The 16,586-nt window shown below is 44.6% G+C and overlaps 1 protein-coding gene across 1 annotated transcript in view; it reads right to left on the bottom strand.

The window, feature by feature from the left end:
* The window catches only part of LOC145393963 (uncharacterized), a 263,346-nt gene that overhangs the window by 160,734 nt on the left and 86,026 nt on the right, over positions 1-16,586 (bottom strand). The window contains exons 13-17 of the mRNA XM_080267943.1: positions 15,932-16,197; positions 11,663-11,793; positions 10,508-10,640; positions 2,903-3,027; positions 502-632 (exon numbers count right to left, since the gene is read on the bottom strand). Coding sequence (XP_080124069.1) covers positions 502-632; positions 2,903-3,027; positions 10,508-10,640; positions 11,663-11,793; positions 15,932-16,197 — 786 coding nt within the window. The remainder of the gene's footprint in view (positions 1-501; positions 633-2,902; positions 3,028-10,507; positions 10,641-11,662; positions 11,794-15,931; positions 16,198-16,586) is intronic.

Genomic DNA, 16,586 nt, shown 5'->3' on the forward strand with positions numbered 1-16,586 from the left:
TTATTATTATTAAAACCATTTGTGTTCACCATTACCTTTCATATCCCGAAAATAAATCGCTTAGGAAAATGTGTTGGGGAGCTTCGTTAACTAACAAGAATACGGGCCAAGCAATACACCCATCTCATTAACTCCTGCAGTAACCCAGAGGTAGGGTGGGTGTAATAAGCAAAATAAATCGCCTAGGAAAAGGTGTTAGGGGCTTTCGGAAATAAAGGCGAAGCAATACATCCACCACACCAACTCCTGTAGCAGCCAAGAGATAAGGGATGACCCACAGGAAGGGCAGTAGGGTAGGAATGTGATCAGCAAAGAATAAATCACTTAGGTAAAGGTGTTAGGGAGCTTTGGAAATACTGGCGAGACAATACACCCACCTCACTAACTCCTGCACTAACAAGATAGGCTGGCAGAAGGACAGTAAGGTGTAATAATCAAAATAAGTCGCCTAGGAAATGGTGTTAGGGACTTTTGGGACTACGGGCGAAAAAATACCCCCACCTCACTGACACCTGCAGTAGCCCAAAGGTAGGGGGTGGCCAGCAGGCGTGGCAGAAGGGTAGGCAGGTGAGTCAGCAGGTTGGCTACGTAATCACAGCCCTGCTCGCACCACACCCACACATCTCCACTACCTGTATAGAAAATTAGAGAGACAGATACAGTAGTACTGGTGGTGGTAGTAGTAGTAGTAGTAGTAGTAGTTGTTGTTGTTGTTGTTGTTGTTAATATTAATGCAACTCATCACACCAGTCATGAGTTATATTGTTCTTGTCATTATTATTATTATTATTATTATTATTATTATTACTGTATTATTCTATCTTACGAAGAAGTAAATTGCTTGTATTCGCTCAATTTCAAACCTGCGGCCATCATACTTGGCCATCTCAGTCATAGCACCCAGTATCATCCAGTTCCCAGTACAGGTTTTCCAGTTACATCCAAAAAACTATATAAAGAGTCTATTCGCGGAGTCTCAGAAACCGCTAAAGGTACAAACTTGAAATTTTTGTGGGACATAGCCGAGGTCGGGGAGCAAGTCTGAAATGACTATGGGTGCACACACACACACACACACACACACACACACACACACACACACACACACACACACACATACATACAAACAAGCACACACAGACAAACACACAAACACAAGCAACCATACACATACACGTACAAACACACACAACCACACACAAACACCTACACCTACACACACACACACACACACACACACACACACACACACACACACACAAACACACACTTATGCAAATACACACACAAACGCTCAAAAGCACATATAAACGCACACACAAGCACACACACACACACACACACACACACACACACACACACACACACACACACACACACACACACACACAAGTCACCACCACCATCTGCATCTCCCAAATTAATGACGATAATACTGCAGTCAATTCAGTTACTGCTCTCACTCAGCTCAGTACACTCAGTCTGTTTATCTAGTGTGTTATCAGACGCCTTAATCCCGTATGGGGTGGCCACAAACAAATCACCTACATGTCACCTTGTCTTGCGCCATTTGGTTCCCTTCCCTTCAACTCACACACTATCTGTCGTATACCTCTCCACTCCATCCTTCCATATCATCTTTAGTCTCCCCTTCCTTCTCTCTCCATCCGCCTAACTCGCATTCACTCTTTTAGCCAGTCTCATTCTTCATCCTCTCCACAGGCTATACAATCTCAGAGTGTTTCTCGTCACATCCACATCAACACCAGGACGCTCCTTCACGTGCCATTTGTCTGTCTCTCTATGTAACTCCACATGCTCCTTTCAAATAACTCATTTCCACTACTCCCACTTTTGACTTGTGTCCTTCCAACAAGGTCCAAGCTTCACTTCCATACGTTACAGTGGGGATCACTATACTGTCATGAAACGACTTTTTTACTTCCATAATAACTCCCCCGTTCCTCATCACTGTTTTTAATAATCCAGCAACCTTTCTTCCCTGCTGTACCCTTTCAAGTTCTTCATCCTCTAAACTTCCTTCCTTATTCACCACACTACTTAAGTACTTTAATGCACTCACATTCTCCCTTCCCTCACCATCCAGCCTTACTGTGTATGCTGTGACTTCGTTCCTCTCAAAGACCATAACTTAACTCGTACCTACATTCACTTTTAGATTCCGTTTCCTACATACACTACGACTAGGCACTCAGTTGGCAATTGTACGTTTGTGCTTTTCCTTTTTCAATTTCTAGATTCTGCACACCATTAAGTACCCTTCCAGCAAGATCCCCCACATGGACCATAGATACTGACAAGTGCTCGTGGGCCCTTTGGGCCCCTCGTACTTGCTCCTGCGGAGGGCTCTCGTGCTGCTGTAATATATTTTAGTTATACCTGTGGGCAAAAAATTCTACGTAGATCCTATGCCGGGCGCCTGAAGCAGCGTTTTTTGGTCAAAATGTGATCGCTCATTAAATATAGTAAAAGTTTTTCAATTGTGACAGGACCAAGTTTTTTCACATCAGCGAATTTTTTGCGATTTTTGTGCCAATTTTGGTGCGATTTGAATGTGTAGTTTCGGCTGCCCAAAACACACACACACACACACACACACACACACACGCCCACTGCTCTAGTATATTAGATGGGTTAATGCACTCAATTACACACTCCATACACTTAACACTCATGCACTCAATACTCATGCACTCAACACTCATTTAACCAAAACTTCATCTAACCTAACCTCGCCTGACCTAATCACTCACACAACCTATCCTAACCTAACCTAACCTAAACCAATACACCAAAACCCACACCGAACCTAGCCTAACCTAACCTGTCCTAGCCACCCACACACTCCGCATCCACATCCGCAGTGCCAAGGTGGACTCACGTGCGATGGATGTAAGTACTTCTGTGGACACGTTTAGAATCTCCACAAGCTGGGGTAATGGCGGTGGGAGCTCTATCTCTATGGGCTCTTCCATCAGGTTAAGTCCTCTCTGCACCGCCTCCAGTCTGTGGCGAGGAAGAGGTATTAGAGTTGCTGTTGTTGCTGTTACAGATTCAGTAGTGTTATTGTTGCTGTTAAAGATTTAGTCGTGTTATTTGTTGCTATTACTTCCCCCGACTAAGCTGAACGGACGGCATGTATTCACTCGTGTCTGTTTGTGTGTCTGTGTACAAGATATCTCAAAAAGTTCTTATTGGATTTCAGTGAGATCTGGTGGATAGGTGGGCAGTGGGTCAAGGAAGAGATGATTAGAGTTTGGGGTGGATCCGGATCTGGAAGAAGGGACAAATCATACATTATATTGGCACCGGTGGAGGTATGAGGTCTCTGAGATTGTGTAACAGGGCAGGTTAAGACCATAGAATTAACTGACTATGTGAGACTGTAAAAGTTTTTCTCTGGTTGGAAGGATGAATTTCCGCAGTAAAGGCGTTGCCAGAGGTATGCACTCTCTGAATACTTTCTAGTTATCATCATATCATCATCATCATCATCATCAATATCGTCATCATCATCACTAACATCATTATGATCATCATCCTCATTATTATATTCTCCGACAAGATTATGTTTTCACTCTTGTTTGTTTGTTCATTTCTTTGCTAGCAGGATTACTCAAAAACTAAAAGAGAGATTTGGACCAAATTGAATGGGTAGATAGCCCATATCCCAGGGCACAGTCAATTAGCTCCTGGGACCGATCCGGATCGTATTACAGATTCTGGATCCGGAATTACGCTGCCCTTGTCGAAGAGATGCTCGCCACTGAGGGCCACTCTTATTATTATTATTATTATTATCATTATTATTATTATTATTATCGTTATTGTTGTTGCTGTCAGTGTGGCGGTTGTTTCAGTTATTTTTATTGTATTATTATTATCATCATCATCATCATCATCATCATTATTATTATTATTATCATCTATCTATAGCCCGACGCCCTAACCCCGCAAAGGGTGGCCGCAGACAAAACGCCTCCAAGTCGCTCTGTCACCCACCATTTGACTACCCTCCCCCCAACTCCCCCCCCCTCCCTCATATACCTCTCAACTCCATCCCTCCACCTCATCCTCGGTCTACCCCTCCCTCTCTCTCCCTCCACCTCACCTACATACACCCTCTTAGTCAGTCGTTCATTCTCCATTCTCTTCACATGTCCAAACCACCTCAGTGTATTTCTCCTAATATTCTCAACCACATCCACATCCACCCCACAACGTTCCTTCACTTCTTCATTCCTCAACCTGTCCCTCCACGTCACTCCACATGCTCCTCTCAAGTAACTCATTTCCACTGCTCTCACTCATGACTTGTTCCCCTCTTGCAAGGTCCACGCCTCGCTTCCATACGTCAGGGTAGGGATCACAATACTATCATGCAGTGACTTCTTAACTTCCATACTCACCTCCCTATTTCTCATCACTGCTTTCAGTGAACCAACAACCTTCCTTCCCTGCTGTACCCTTTCACGCACTTCATCCCCCAGAGTTCCATCCTTACTCATCACACTACCCAAGTACTTGAATGCACTCACATTCTCCATATCCTCACCATCCAACCTCACTGTGCATTCTGTGACTTCATTTCTCTCAAACACCATAACTTTACTTTTGTTTACATTAACTTTCAGCTTCCTCCTCCTACACACTGTCCCAAATTCATTCACCAAACCTTGCAACTCCCAGTCATCTTCACCCAACAATACTGTATCATCAGCAAACAGCAACACCGTAATCTTCCAAATCTCACCCTCATTCATTAGGGCCACCCCCACATCCACTGCCCTACCTTGCACCCCCTTTACAACCCCATCCATGTACAGTATATATTAAACAGCCATGGAGACATCACACAACCCTGTTTCAGTCCCACACTGAGATCAAAGAACTCACTCAGCTCACCATCCACTCGCACCGTAGCCCTAGCTCCATCGTACATACTCTTCACAACACTCAACAATTTCCCCTCCACTCCATATATTCTTAATACCTTCCACATACCTTGCCTATCTATTCTGTCATTAGCTTTCTCCAAGTCCATGAAGGCAGCATACACTTTCCTTTCCTTCTCTAGATACTTCTCCACTAAACATCTTAGAACAAATATTTGATCTACACACCCTTTTCCCTTCCTAAATCCCCCTTGTTCTTCTCCAACTAGCTCCTCTGTTATATGCCTAACCCTATCAATGAGTATTCTACCATATATTTTACCAGTCAAACTTAGAAGGCAAATACCCCTATGGTTACCACATACTTCTCTCTCCCCTTTTCCTTTGTATAAAGGAACAATTATACCTGATTTCCAGTCCTCTGGAACCCTTCCCTCTTCCCAAGCCAATCTACACAACTTCCATATCCACTCCACAACAATCTCATCCCCATACCTCAGCATTTCACCACACACTCCATCAATTCCTGGGGCCTTTCCCAACTTGATCTTCTTCATCGCTTCCACTACTTCCGCCCTACTGATCTCTTCCTCCCTCCTCTCATCTCTTCTTCTCCCAGCCATTCCCCAACCACTTATACTCACACTGCTCTCACTCTCTACATTCAACAAATCCTCAAAGTGCTCCTTCCATCTCCTCAATTTCTCTCTCTTCTCCACCAACAATCTATTATTCCTATCTTTCACTCCCCTACTATTTCCCCTTTCACACTGCCTTACTTTTTTTACCTCCTTCCAAAACAATTTCTTACTCTCCCTCCATTTCACACTCAGATTCCTCCCAAACTCTTCATCCACTTTCTTCTTACTCTCCTTCACCAGTCTCTTAACCTTCCTTCTCCTGCTCACATATACCTCTCTCTTCTCTCTCTCATCTTCTCCCCTACCTTTACTCGCTAACCATTCACTATAAGCCTTCTTCTTTTGTTCCACAGCTCGTTTCACCTCATCATTCCACCATGCTGTCCCTTGCACACCCTTGCATCTCCTCCTCACTCCACAAACCGCCTCACACGCTGCGCCTATCTCTTCCATGAATATCTTACATACGTCTTCCACCCCTTCCATCTTCTCTAGCTCATACCTTCCCAATCTTTCTTCCACTATGCTCTTATACTCTGTCATTTTCTCACTATCTTGCAATTTCTCCACTCTTCTTACAGGAGCTGCTTCCTCCTGTCTTCCCCTTCGTCTCCTCAACCACTTTCGTTGCAGCTCTACCTTGGCCATCACTAAGTGATGGTCTGAGACTCCATTCCCCCACCCTCTCCACACTCTTGCATCCAACACTTGTCTTCTCATTCGTTCATCCACACACACGTTGTCTTTCATTGCCTTTCATTCAACAAGTTCATCATCCATCCTCCTCATTGCTCTCCATGTATACCGGTGGATCATCTTATGACGAAAGTAGGTGTTGGCTATTGCCAATCCCTTACCAGCACAGATGTCCACCAAAGCACTACCATTCCCATCTACTTCAGCTGGCACACCCCACTGACCAACCACTCCATCCACTCGTACATTCCCAACTTTGCCATTCATGTCTCCAATCAAAAGCACTCTCTCGCTCCTCTCAAACTTGTCCATACATGCTTCTACTCTTGCCCAAAACTCATCTGTCACTCTTGCCACTCGGTCCTCTGTTGGGGCATACACACATACAATCGCCCACGCTTGTATACCTACTTTCATCCTCACCCATACAATCCTTGCACCCACTGTTCCATACTCTCTTATATTCTCCTTCCACTTCTTGCTTATCATCAGACATACTCCCTCTCTTGCCCTCTCATTCTCATTGACTCCCGCACATATACCTAAACCATATTCCCATTCTCTCACCCTTTCACCTTTCCATTTAGTTTCAGTCAATCCACATATATCCACTTTTGCATCCTCAAGCACCTGAACAATCTCTCTCTATTTCACTTCATCATTCACTCCTCTCACATTCCATGTTCCCACCCTCAGAATGTCCTTTGTCCGTTCCTTAGTCGTCAACGTATGGTCCGTCCGGGTCCGAGGCGCTTTATTCGCTTGTTTAGTTAGTTCTTTTTACGGGGTGGGGCACTAACCCACCACCAACCCTTTTAGTCGCCTCGTACGACAAGCAGGGATACTGGGGGAGTATTCATGAAACCCCCCTACCCCCATCATTATTATTATTATTATTGTTGTTGTTGTTGTTGTTGTTATTATTATTACTGTCCACACTTTTGAGTCTTAGTGAAATGGGTTAGGCTGATAATGAAGATGATATTAATGACTGATGGTTATATTTTCATTACATTATTATTTCAACATCTGCTAACCCTTATTCAGTACTATCCCTCTTATTTTGTACAGTATCTTCCACTCTCTTCTTACTGCCTTCTTATGTTTTTCTCAAGACAATTCCCAAGAGCCTCACTGTCTTCTTACTGTCTTTTTAAGTTTTTCTCAAGACAGTTCTCAAGATCCTCACCGTCTTCTTACTGCCTCTTTAAGTTTTTCTCAAGACAGTTCTCAAGATCATCACTGTCTTCTTACTGTCTTCTTAAGTTTTTCTCAAGACAGTTCTCAAGATCATCACTGTCTTCTTACTGTCTTCTTAAGTTTTTCTCAAGACAATTCCCAAGATCATCACTGTCTTCTGTCTTCTTAAATTTTTCTCAAGACAGTTCTCAAGATCATCACTGTCTTCTTACTGCCTTCTTAAGTTTTTCTCAAGACAATTCTCAAGATCATCACTGTCTTCTTACTGTCTTCTTAAATTTTTCTCAAGACAATTCCCAAGATCATCACTGTCTTCTTACTGTCTTCTTAAATTTTTCTCAAGACAGTTCTCAAGAGCCTTACTGTCTTCTTACTGTCTCTTCTCAGTACGTCTCCCAGTCCTCTTGATTACTGTCCTCTTGTGTGAAGCTCGTGTTTAGTTTTACTCTAACTTGGCCTAACTTTTCGTCCTTTTGCAGCTTATTTCACGTAGCTCAGAAAAAGACAATGCTACGGCTCTCCATCCTTTCCATAGCACTTCCTCATGACTAGCATCGTATTCTGGTAGTAACGTGGCTCAGAAACACAATGCTACGGCTCTCCATCCTTTCCATAGCACTTCTTCATGACTAGCATCGTATTCTTTCACGAAGCACTGAAAAAGACAATGCTACGGCTCTCCATCCTTTCCATAGCACTTCCTCATGATTAGCATCGTATTCTAGTGCTAACTTACACAACTCAGTATTCACGATGGAGGGATAGCAATTTTAGACCAAGTTAGTGTAAAAAGGGTATGGTGTCAGGGAGGTATGGTGTCAGATGGATATGGTGTCAGACGGGTATGGTGTCAAATGAGTGTGGTGCCAGAGGGGTATGGTGTCAGAGGGGTATGGTGTCAGAGGGGTATGGTGTCAGAGGGGTATGGTGTCAGACGGGTATGGTGTCAGAGAGGTATGGTGTCAGACGGGTATGGTGTCGGACAGGTATGGTGTCGGACAGGTGTGGTGTCAGACGGGTATGGTGCCAGAGGGGTATGGTGTCAGAGGGGTATGGTGTCAAAGGGGTATGGTGCCAGAGGGGTATGGTGTCAGAGGGGTATGGTGTCAGAGGGGTATGGTGTCAGACGGGTATGGTGTCAGAGGGGTATGGTGGTGTCAGACGGGTATGGTGCCAGAGGGGTATGGTGTCAGAGAGGTATGGTGCCAGAGGGGTATGGTGTCAGAGGGGTATGGTGTCAGACGGGTATGGTGTCAGACGGGTATGGTGTCAGAGGATTATGGTGTTAAGGATCGTGGTGTCAAGTGTCATGTGGGTTCCATCTGCTGATACCACCCATGACACCATAAGGAATATTTCAGGCTGAGAATAAAGACGGGGAATTTTGACATGCCGCTCTTGCCCTCGTCTCAAAATTTTCTCCAAGATTACCTTCAGTGTAGATGATCCATTACAGGTGAAATGTGGGATAGGAGAGAGAGAGAGAGAGAGAGAGAGAGAGAGAGAGAGAGAGAGAGAAGAGCTTAATTTCTTTATTTTCCTTAAAGTTCGGTGCTACACAGAACCTAAAATCATCTCTTGACACCTGGCTTGTTCATTCCCTTACCTCTATAGTTTAAGTAGATTCTGAGAGTAAGGCCACACCTACACCCAAACACTTGCTAATGCGTGTGGGTGTTGCTTGGAGCTTTGTATTGCTGTAGCCGTGTGTAAGTGTGGAGGAAGAGGTCGATGGGTTACAGTGATACAGAATTCCCGACCGCACCAGCAAGGATTTGGTGTGGACGGACCTAATATGAGGGCAGGGTTGAAAGGCACTACTCTGGCGCGACATATCACAAAAGGGTGTTGCTGATATATTACCATCACTACTACCACCATCACCATCATCATCACTACCTTCACCATCACCACCATCATCATCACTACCTTCACCACCACTAATCTAGGCATTAACATCGTCGTAGAACTATATGCAGTAGTTACAGGCATTACAATAACATAGCCATAGCACAATACGGTATGTAATAGTTATTGGCATTAATATAATCCCAGCACAATATGTAACACTGGCTCAATATATAATAAGCAGGTGGATATGTCTGGTGCATCTGGAAATGACACAAATATTCCCTGGACCAGACTACCCAGAATGTCAAATATATGATGTAACTCACGGAAGCCATTTAGCCACGTGACGGACGCACGTTGCACACACACACACACACACACACACACACACACACACACACACACACACACACACGTCAGCCAGCAGGAAACCAGGCAGTAATATTTATACCCAGAAATCAGGAGAGGAAGAAGGAGACTGGGGAGAGTAGGAGACAGGCAGGTTGGCAGCCAGTAAGAGATTAAGCTTCACTCTAACAATCAGCGGATGGTGTCACTTTGCCCGTCACAGAAGTTCAGGGGTAGGCGGTGAACAATATAACTGTGTAACAATAAAACCCCTTAACCCCAGAGTGTCCCTACCTCACCTTCACTTACAAGGTAGACAGAGAGGGGAGTGTGGCAGAACAAGACCGACCTCGAGACTAGGGACCTAAAACTCACAAATACACAATCTCCGCGCTATCCAACACCTGACGACTCTTTACATTGGCAGCAGTCCACATCACTCTACACTGGTGACATAGGTGCCTCGCCAATCTACAACTACAATCCCAACCTCCTAAGCTACGACTCTTATCTACATTTGGCAGCAGCAGTAATCTACGTTAACCTACGATACTCGACACTGGTGGTAACGATTCTCTACATTATGCACGTTATTGACATTAGTGGCACCTACCTACCTAGATACCTACCTACCTACCTATCTACCAATCGACACTACCACCACCATCACTACCATCACCATCACTACCACCAAGGAGAACAACAGCAAAAAGAAGAAAAGGAAAAAATAAGAAGGCGGAGGAGGAGGAGAATACAACATATACAACCACCATCATCACCACCACAACAATAACAACAGGTACCAACATTTACTACCACTATCATCATCATCATCATCATCAGTCTTGTACTTACGTGTCAGCAGGTAGCACGGTGGTGAGGAGGTGTGACAGGTGAGGACTTTGCAAAATGTCAGCCAGATTCCACCCTGGCTGACGACTGATGGCTGACAGTTGGATGAGGGAGTCTAACACAGCGGTTGTCAGGCCTGGAGATGGGGGAGATGATGAGGAGATAAGAAATGGTGAGGGAGAAATGATGGTAAGATATGTAGAGATGGTGAGGGGATATGGTGAAGGGAATGGTACTGAGTCGTGGTGAGGAGATATGGTGATTAGGATGGTGAAGGAAATTGTGATGAGATGTGGTGATAAGATGGGGAAATGGTGTGTGGTAATGATGATGATGAGATGAAGAGATGGTGATGAGATATGGTGATGAGGAATGGTGAGGGAGATGGTGATGGCATAAGGTGAAGAAGTGGTGACGGGAAATGATGATGAAATATGATAATGACATGGTGAGGGGATATGGCAATGAGAATGGTGAAGGAGATGGTGAAGAGAATGGTGATGAGGAATGGTGATGAATTATGAAGATGAAATGAATCAAGATGTATGAATGGTATGGAGAAAAGATGAGATGAGGTCAGGTAGTGAAAATGTTAAGAAGGTGGAGTGATAATGAGATGTGGTGATGAGGAAAGATGATGGTGAGGTGATGAGGTGGTGTGGTGATGAGATAGGATGAATTACTGGCCAGAGAAGAGTGGTGATTTAATATGGTGAAGTGTGGGGATGGTGATGAAAAATGGTGATGAGAAGATGCAGATATGTAGATGAAAATTTGATGATGATGATGATGATGAGAGAGAGAGAGAGAGAGAGAGAGAGAGAGAGAGAGAGAGAGAGAGAGAGAGAGAGAGAGAGAGAGAGAGAGAGAAATGTGTCACCGGAATAAAAGGTTAGGTTAGGTTAGGTTAGGTTAGGTAAGGTTGAGCTGATTTGAGTTACATTGGGTCAGACAGGGTTATGTTAGATTGGGTATGGGTTGAGTTAGGTTAGGCCAGGTTAGATTAGGTTAGGGAGTGGTTAGGTTAGGTCAAGGTAGTTTAGCTAGGGATAGGTTAGATTAGGTCACGGTAGATTAGATTAGGGAAGAGCTAGATTAGGTCAGGGGTAAATTAGAGTGAATTACACCACGTTAATTTCAAGTCCCAATTCCACATACCAGCCAAGTGTGTGATGGTGTGGTTGTCGGTGAGGAGGTCTGCGAGGAGGTCCCTATTTCCTGTTAAATTGAGGTATTCTTCTGGCCACACCTGTCGGCTTTCACGTAACAGGTTCAGGTAGACTGTTGACCTGTTAATTGGTGGTACTGTCATTAGTGAGTACGATAGGTAAGTTGTATTCTTCTATCTCTCAATCTGTCTGTCTGTCTATCGAACTATCAATCTATCTGTCTGTCTATCTATCTAACTGTCTATCTGTCTGTCTGTCTATATATATCTATCTATCCGTCGATCTATCTACAGCCAGACGCCTTAATCCCGTATGGGGTGTTCTCAAATCAACTGCTTCCAGTCGCCCTGTCCCCTGCCATTTCGCTGCCCTCACCCCAGCTTACACCCCCTCTCTCATATACCTCTCTACTCCATCCCTCCATCTCATCCTCGGTTCCCCTCTCCCTCTCCTCCCTTCCACCTCACATACACTCTCCTAGTTAGTCTCTCACTCTCCATTCTCTCCACATACCTAATGCTTCCTACCTACTTATATTGTACTTACGGAACGGAACCCGGGCCTTAATTCTCGTCGGTTGAGGAGGCTCCCTAACACCTTTTCCTAAGCTATTTCTGTCTATTGCCAGACGCCTCAATCCCGTTTGGGGTGGCCACAAACAAATCGCCTCCAAGTCGCCCTGTCCCCCGCCATTTCACTGCCCTGCTCCCAACTCACACCCCCCTCTCTCATATACCTCTCCACCCCATCCCTCCATCTCATCCTCGGCCTCCCCCTCCCTCTTCCCCCCTCCGCCTCACTCACATACACTCTCTTCGTCAGTCTTTCACCCTCCATCCTCTCCACATGGCCAAACCACCTCAGTGTGTTCCTCATAACGCTTCCTATCACATCCACATCCACACCACAACGCTCCTTTATATCCTCATTCGTCAGCCTGTCTCTCCACGTGACTCCACAGGCTCCTCTTAAATAACTCATTTCCACTGCTCTCACTCTTGACTTGTGTCCTTCCAACAACGTCCAAGCTTCACTTCCGTACGTTAGAGTCGGTATCACAATACTGTCATGTAGTAACTTTTTCACTTCCATGCTCACTTCCCTGTTTCTTATCACTGCTCTCAAGGAACCAGCAACCTTTCTTCCCTGCTGTACCCTTTCAAGCACTTCACCCTCCAAACCTCCGTCCTTACTCATCACACTACCCAAATACTTAAACGTACTCACATTTTCCAATTCCTCACCATCCAACCTCGCTGTACATTCACTAACTTCACCTCTCTCAAAGACCATCACTTTACTCTTCCCTACATTCACCTTTAGGTTCCGTTTCTTACACACTCTCTCAAACTCATCCACCAAGCCTTGCAGCTCCCCTTCGTCTTCACTCAACAACACAGTATCATCTGCAAACAACAGTACAGGGAGTTTCCAAACACTATCCTCTCTCACCAGGGCCACTCCAACATCCACTACCCTACCTTGTACCTCTTTTATTACCCCATCCATGTACAGATTGAACAACCATGGAGACATGACACATCCCTGTTTCAAACCAACTTTCAAAGAGAAAAATTCACTTAGTTCACCATTCACACGCACTGCAGCCTTCGCACCATCGTACATACTCTTCACAGCATTCAACAACTTCCCATCTACGCCATATATTCTTAACACTTTCCACAATCCTTGTCTATCCACCCTGTCATATGCTTTCTCCAAATCCATGAAAGCCGCATACAACTTCTTTCCCTTCTCTAGAAACTTTTCCACTTAAGATCTAAGAATGAATATCTGATCTACACAACCTCTTCCCTTCCTAAAGCCTCCCTGTTCTTCTCCAACTAATTCCTCTGTTCTTTCTCTAACTCTGTCAATAAGTATCCTACCATACACTTTTCCTATTATACTAAGAAGACAAATGCCCCTATGATTACCACACACTTCTTTTTCCCCTTTTCCTTTGTACAAGGGAATAATTATACCTGACTTCCAATCCTCCGGGACTCTACCTTCCTCCAGGCCAATCTGCACATCTTCCACATCCATTCTACTACTATCTCTCCCCCATGCTTCAGCATTTCACCACACACTCCATCAATTCCTGGGGCTTTCCCCGATTTAACTTTCTTCATTACTTCCACAACTTCTATCCTACTGATTTCTTCCTGTCTTCTCACCTCCCTCCTTCTCCCAGCCATTCCCCAGCCACTTATACTCGCATTACTTCCATCCTCTAAGTTCAACAATTCCTTAAAGTGTTCTCTCCATCTGCTCACTTTTTCTCCCTTCTCCACTAGTAATCTACCATTTTTATCTTTCACTCCCCTGCTAACTTCACTTCCATCCTGTCTTACTCTTTTCACTTCTCTCCAGAACATTTTCTTACAGTCCCTCCACTTTACACTCAAATTCCTTCCAAATTCCTCATCCACTTTCCTCTTACTCTCTCTTACTAATCTTTTCACCTCTCTCTTTCTTTCCACATATAACTCTCTCTTCCGCCTCTCAACTTCTTCCACGCCCCTATTTTTCATCCATTCAGTGTATGCTTTCTTCTTTTGTGCCACAGCCTGTTTCACCTCTTCAGTCCACCACGCTGCTCCTTGCACCCCCCTCCGTCTTCTCTTCCTTCCACACACCACATCACATGCTGCACATATTTCTTCTGTAAATATCTTACACACACCTTCCACGTCCCCCATCTGCTCCAATTCATATTTGCCCAATCGTTCCTCCACTTCTCTCTTATACTCTGCCTTTTTCTCATCCTCTTGTAACCTCTCCACTCTCCTTGCAACTACTCCTTCCTCTCGTCTTTCCCTTCTTCTATTCCTCCATCTTACTTGCATCCTAATTCTGGCCACCACCAAGTAGTGGTCAGAAAGTCCACTCCCCCAACCTCTATACACTCTTGCATCCTTTACACATCTTCGCATCCTTTCATCCACACACACATAATCAATCATTGCCTTCCTTTCATTCAGTTCACCACCCACCCTTCTCATCACGCGCCATGTATACCTGTGGATCATTTTATGCCTGAAGAGGGTATTGGCTATCACCAACCCCCTCCCAGCACAAATGTCCACTAACGCACTCCCATTCTCATCTATCTCAGCAGGCACACCCCACTCACCAACTATTCCATCCACCTTCACATTACCCACTTTACCATTCATATCACCAATCAAAAACACTCTCTCATTCCTTCCAAACTTTTCCATGCACACTTCCACATTTGTCCAGAACTCTTCTCTCACTCTTCTAGCACGATCTTGCGTTGGCACATACACACACACAATCGCCCACATTTGTATTCCAACTTTCAACTTTACCCACACAATCCTTGACCCAACTGATCCATACTGTCTTATGCTCTTCTTCCATCTTTTACTCACAACTATACATACTCCTTCCTTTGCCCTCTCATTCTCATCTACTCCTGCACATATACCCCATCCATACTCCCATTCTCTCACACTTTCTCCTCTCCATTTTGTTTCAGTTATTCCACATACATCCACTTTCGCACCCTCAAGCACCTGGACAATCTCTCTCTCTTTCACCTCATCATTCGCTCCTCTTACATTCCATGTACTCATTACCAAGTCCTTTGTCCGGTCCTGGGTCGTCATCGTTTGGTCAGTCCTTGTCCGAGGCTTCTTGTTTGTTTTTTTAGTTAGTTGTTTTCTGGGGAGGGGCACTAACCCTCCGCCAACCCTTTTAGTCGCCTTTTACGACAAGCAGGGATACTGGGGAAGTATTCTTGGAAAACCCCCCTACCCCCAGGTAGGGGGGTTTTCCATACTCTGCATAAACAACGTACAAAGGGATATTAACCAGCCATATCCAAGAATAAATCGCTAAAGAAGAGGTGTTAGGGAGGGAGATATAAATGAACACACAACACTTAAATCTCACAGGCTTCTAATGCTATCCTTAGTGACCTGCAATCTGTCTAATCAAAAATAAATCGCTAAGGAAGAGGAGTCAAGGAAGGAGTAATAAATTAAGATCTAGTAATATCACGTCTAACTCACAAAGAATCTAGATATTTTAAGGCTTAGACAGAAATGCTATAGATTTAGAACTGTACCACATCTTCAAGGAGTTTAGAGTTTCTAGTAAAGGCAAGGAGATAGATTGATAGATAGATACACCCACACCCACACCCACAGACAGACAGAGAGAGACAGAGAGGGAGAGATAGAGAGACAGAGACAGACAGAAAACAAAACAAAAACTCCCCACGTACAGACTCTTGATGAGATGCTTCGTGAACTCCACCCCATCTTGAAGCAAAGCAAACACATCACCATCCATAGTCGGGAGGCTGGGTAGGAGGGAGGCAGTGTCTTCAGGTGCCGCCCTCTTCCTCCTCCACGTCTCCCATACTTCCTCACCCCCTTCTTGAGAGTAGGGTGAGAGGCTGAGGAGATGTCTTGAGGATTGAACCGCTTGCAGTAGCTTTAGTACACTCTCTAGCACCTCTGATGGTTTGGGACTCTTGTTGGCGAATGTCTGTAGGAAGGAGGGAAGAAAGGGGTTGAGGTCTGAAGGAGAGCATTGTAGTGGAGGGATTAATATGCTCTGAGGTGAGATGAGTATTGATAATGGTTGGCTGACTTAATTTTACACACACATACACACCGTCACACACGTACACATAGCCATCTCTCTCTCACACACACACACACACACACACACACACACACACACACACACACACACACACACACACACACACAAGTAATCCTGCCACAAATGAAAATATTGCTAGAACTCTTTCCTGACACTCTTCCCTATTCTCGTCCCCTCAGTTTTAATGCATTAGGTGGAACCAAAATGAAGTCCTTTCATTGCCAGCTTCAGTTCAGACAGCAACCAAAGCCTTACGGTGCGAAGATAAG

The sequence above is a fragment of the Coenobita brevimanus genome, chromosome 3 (genome assembly GCF_032717465.1).
Source record: "Coenobita brevimanus isolate Jiangsu-jjx chromosome 3, ASM3271746v2, whole genome shotgun sequence".
NCBI lineage: Eukaryota > Metazoa > Arthropoda > Malacostraca > Decapoda > Coenobitidae > Coenobita > Coenobita brevimanus.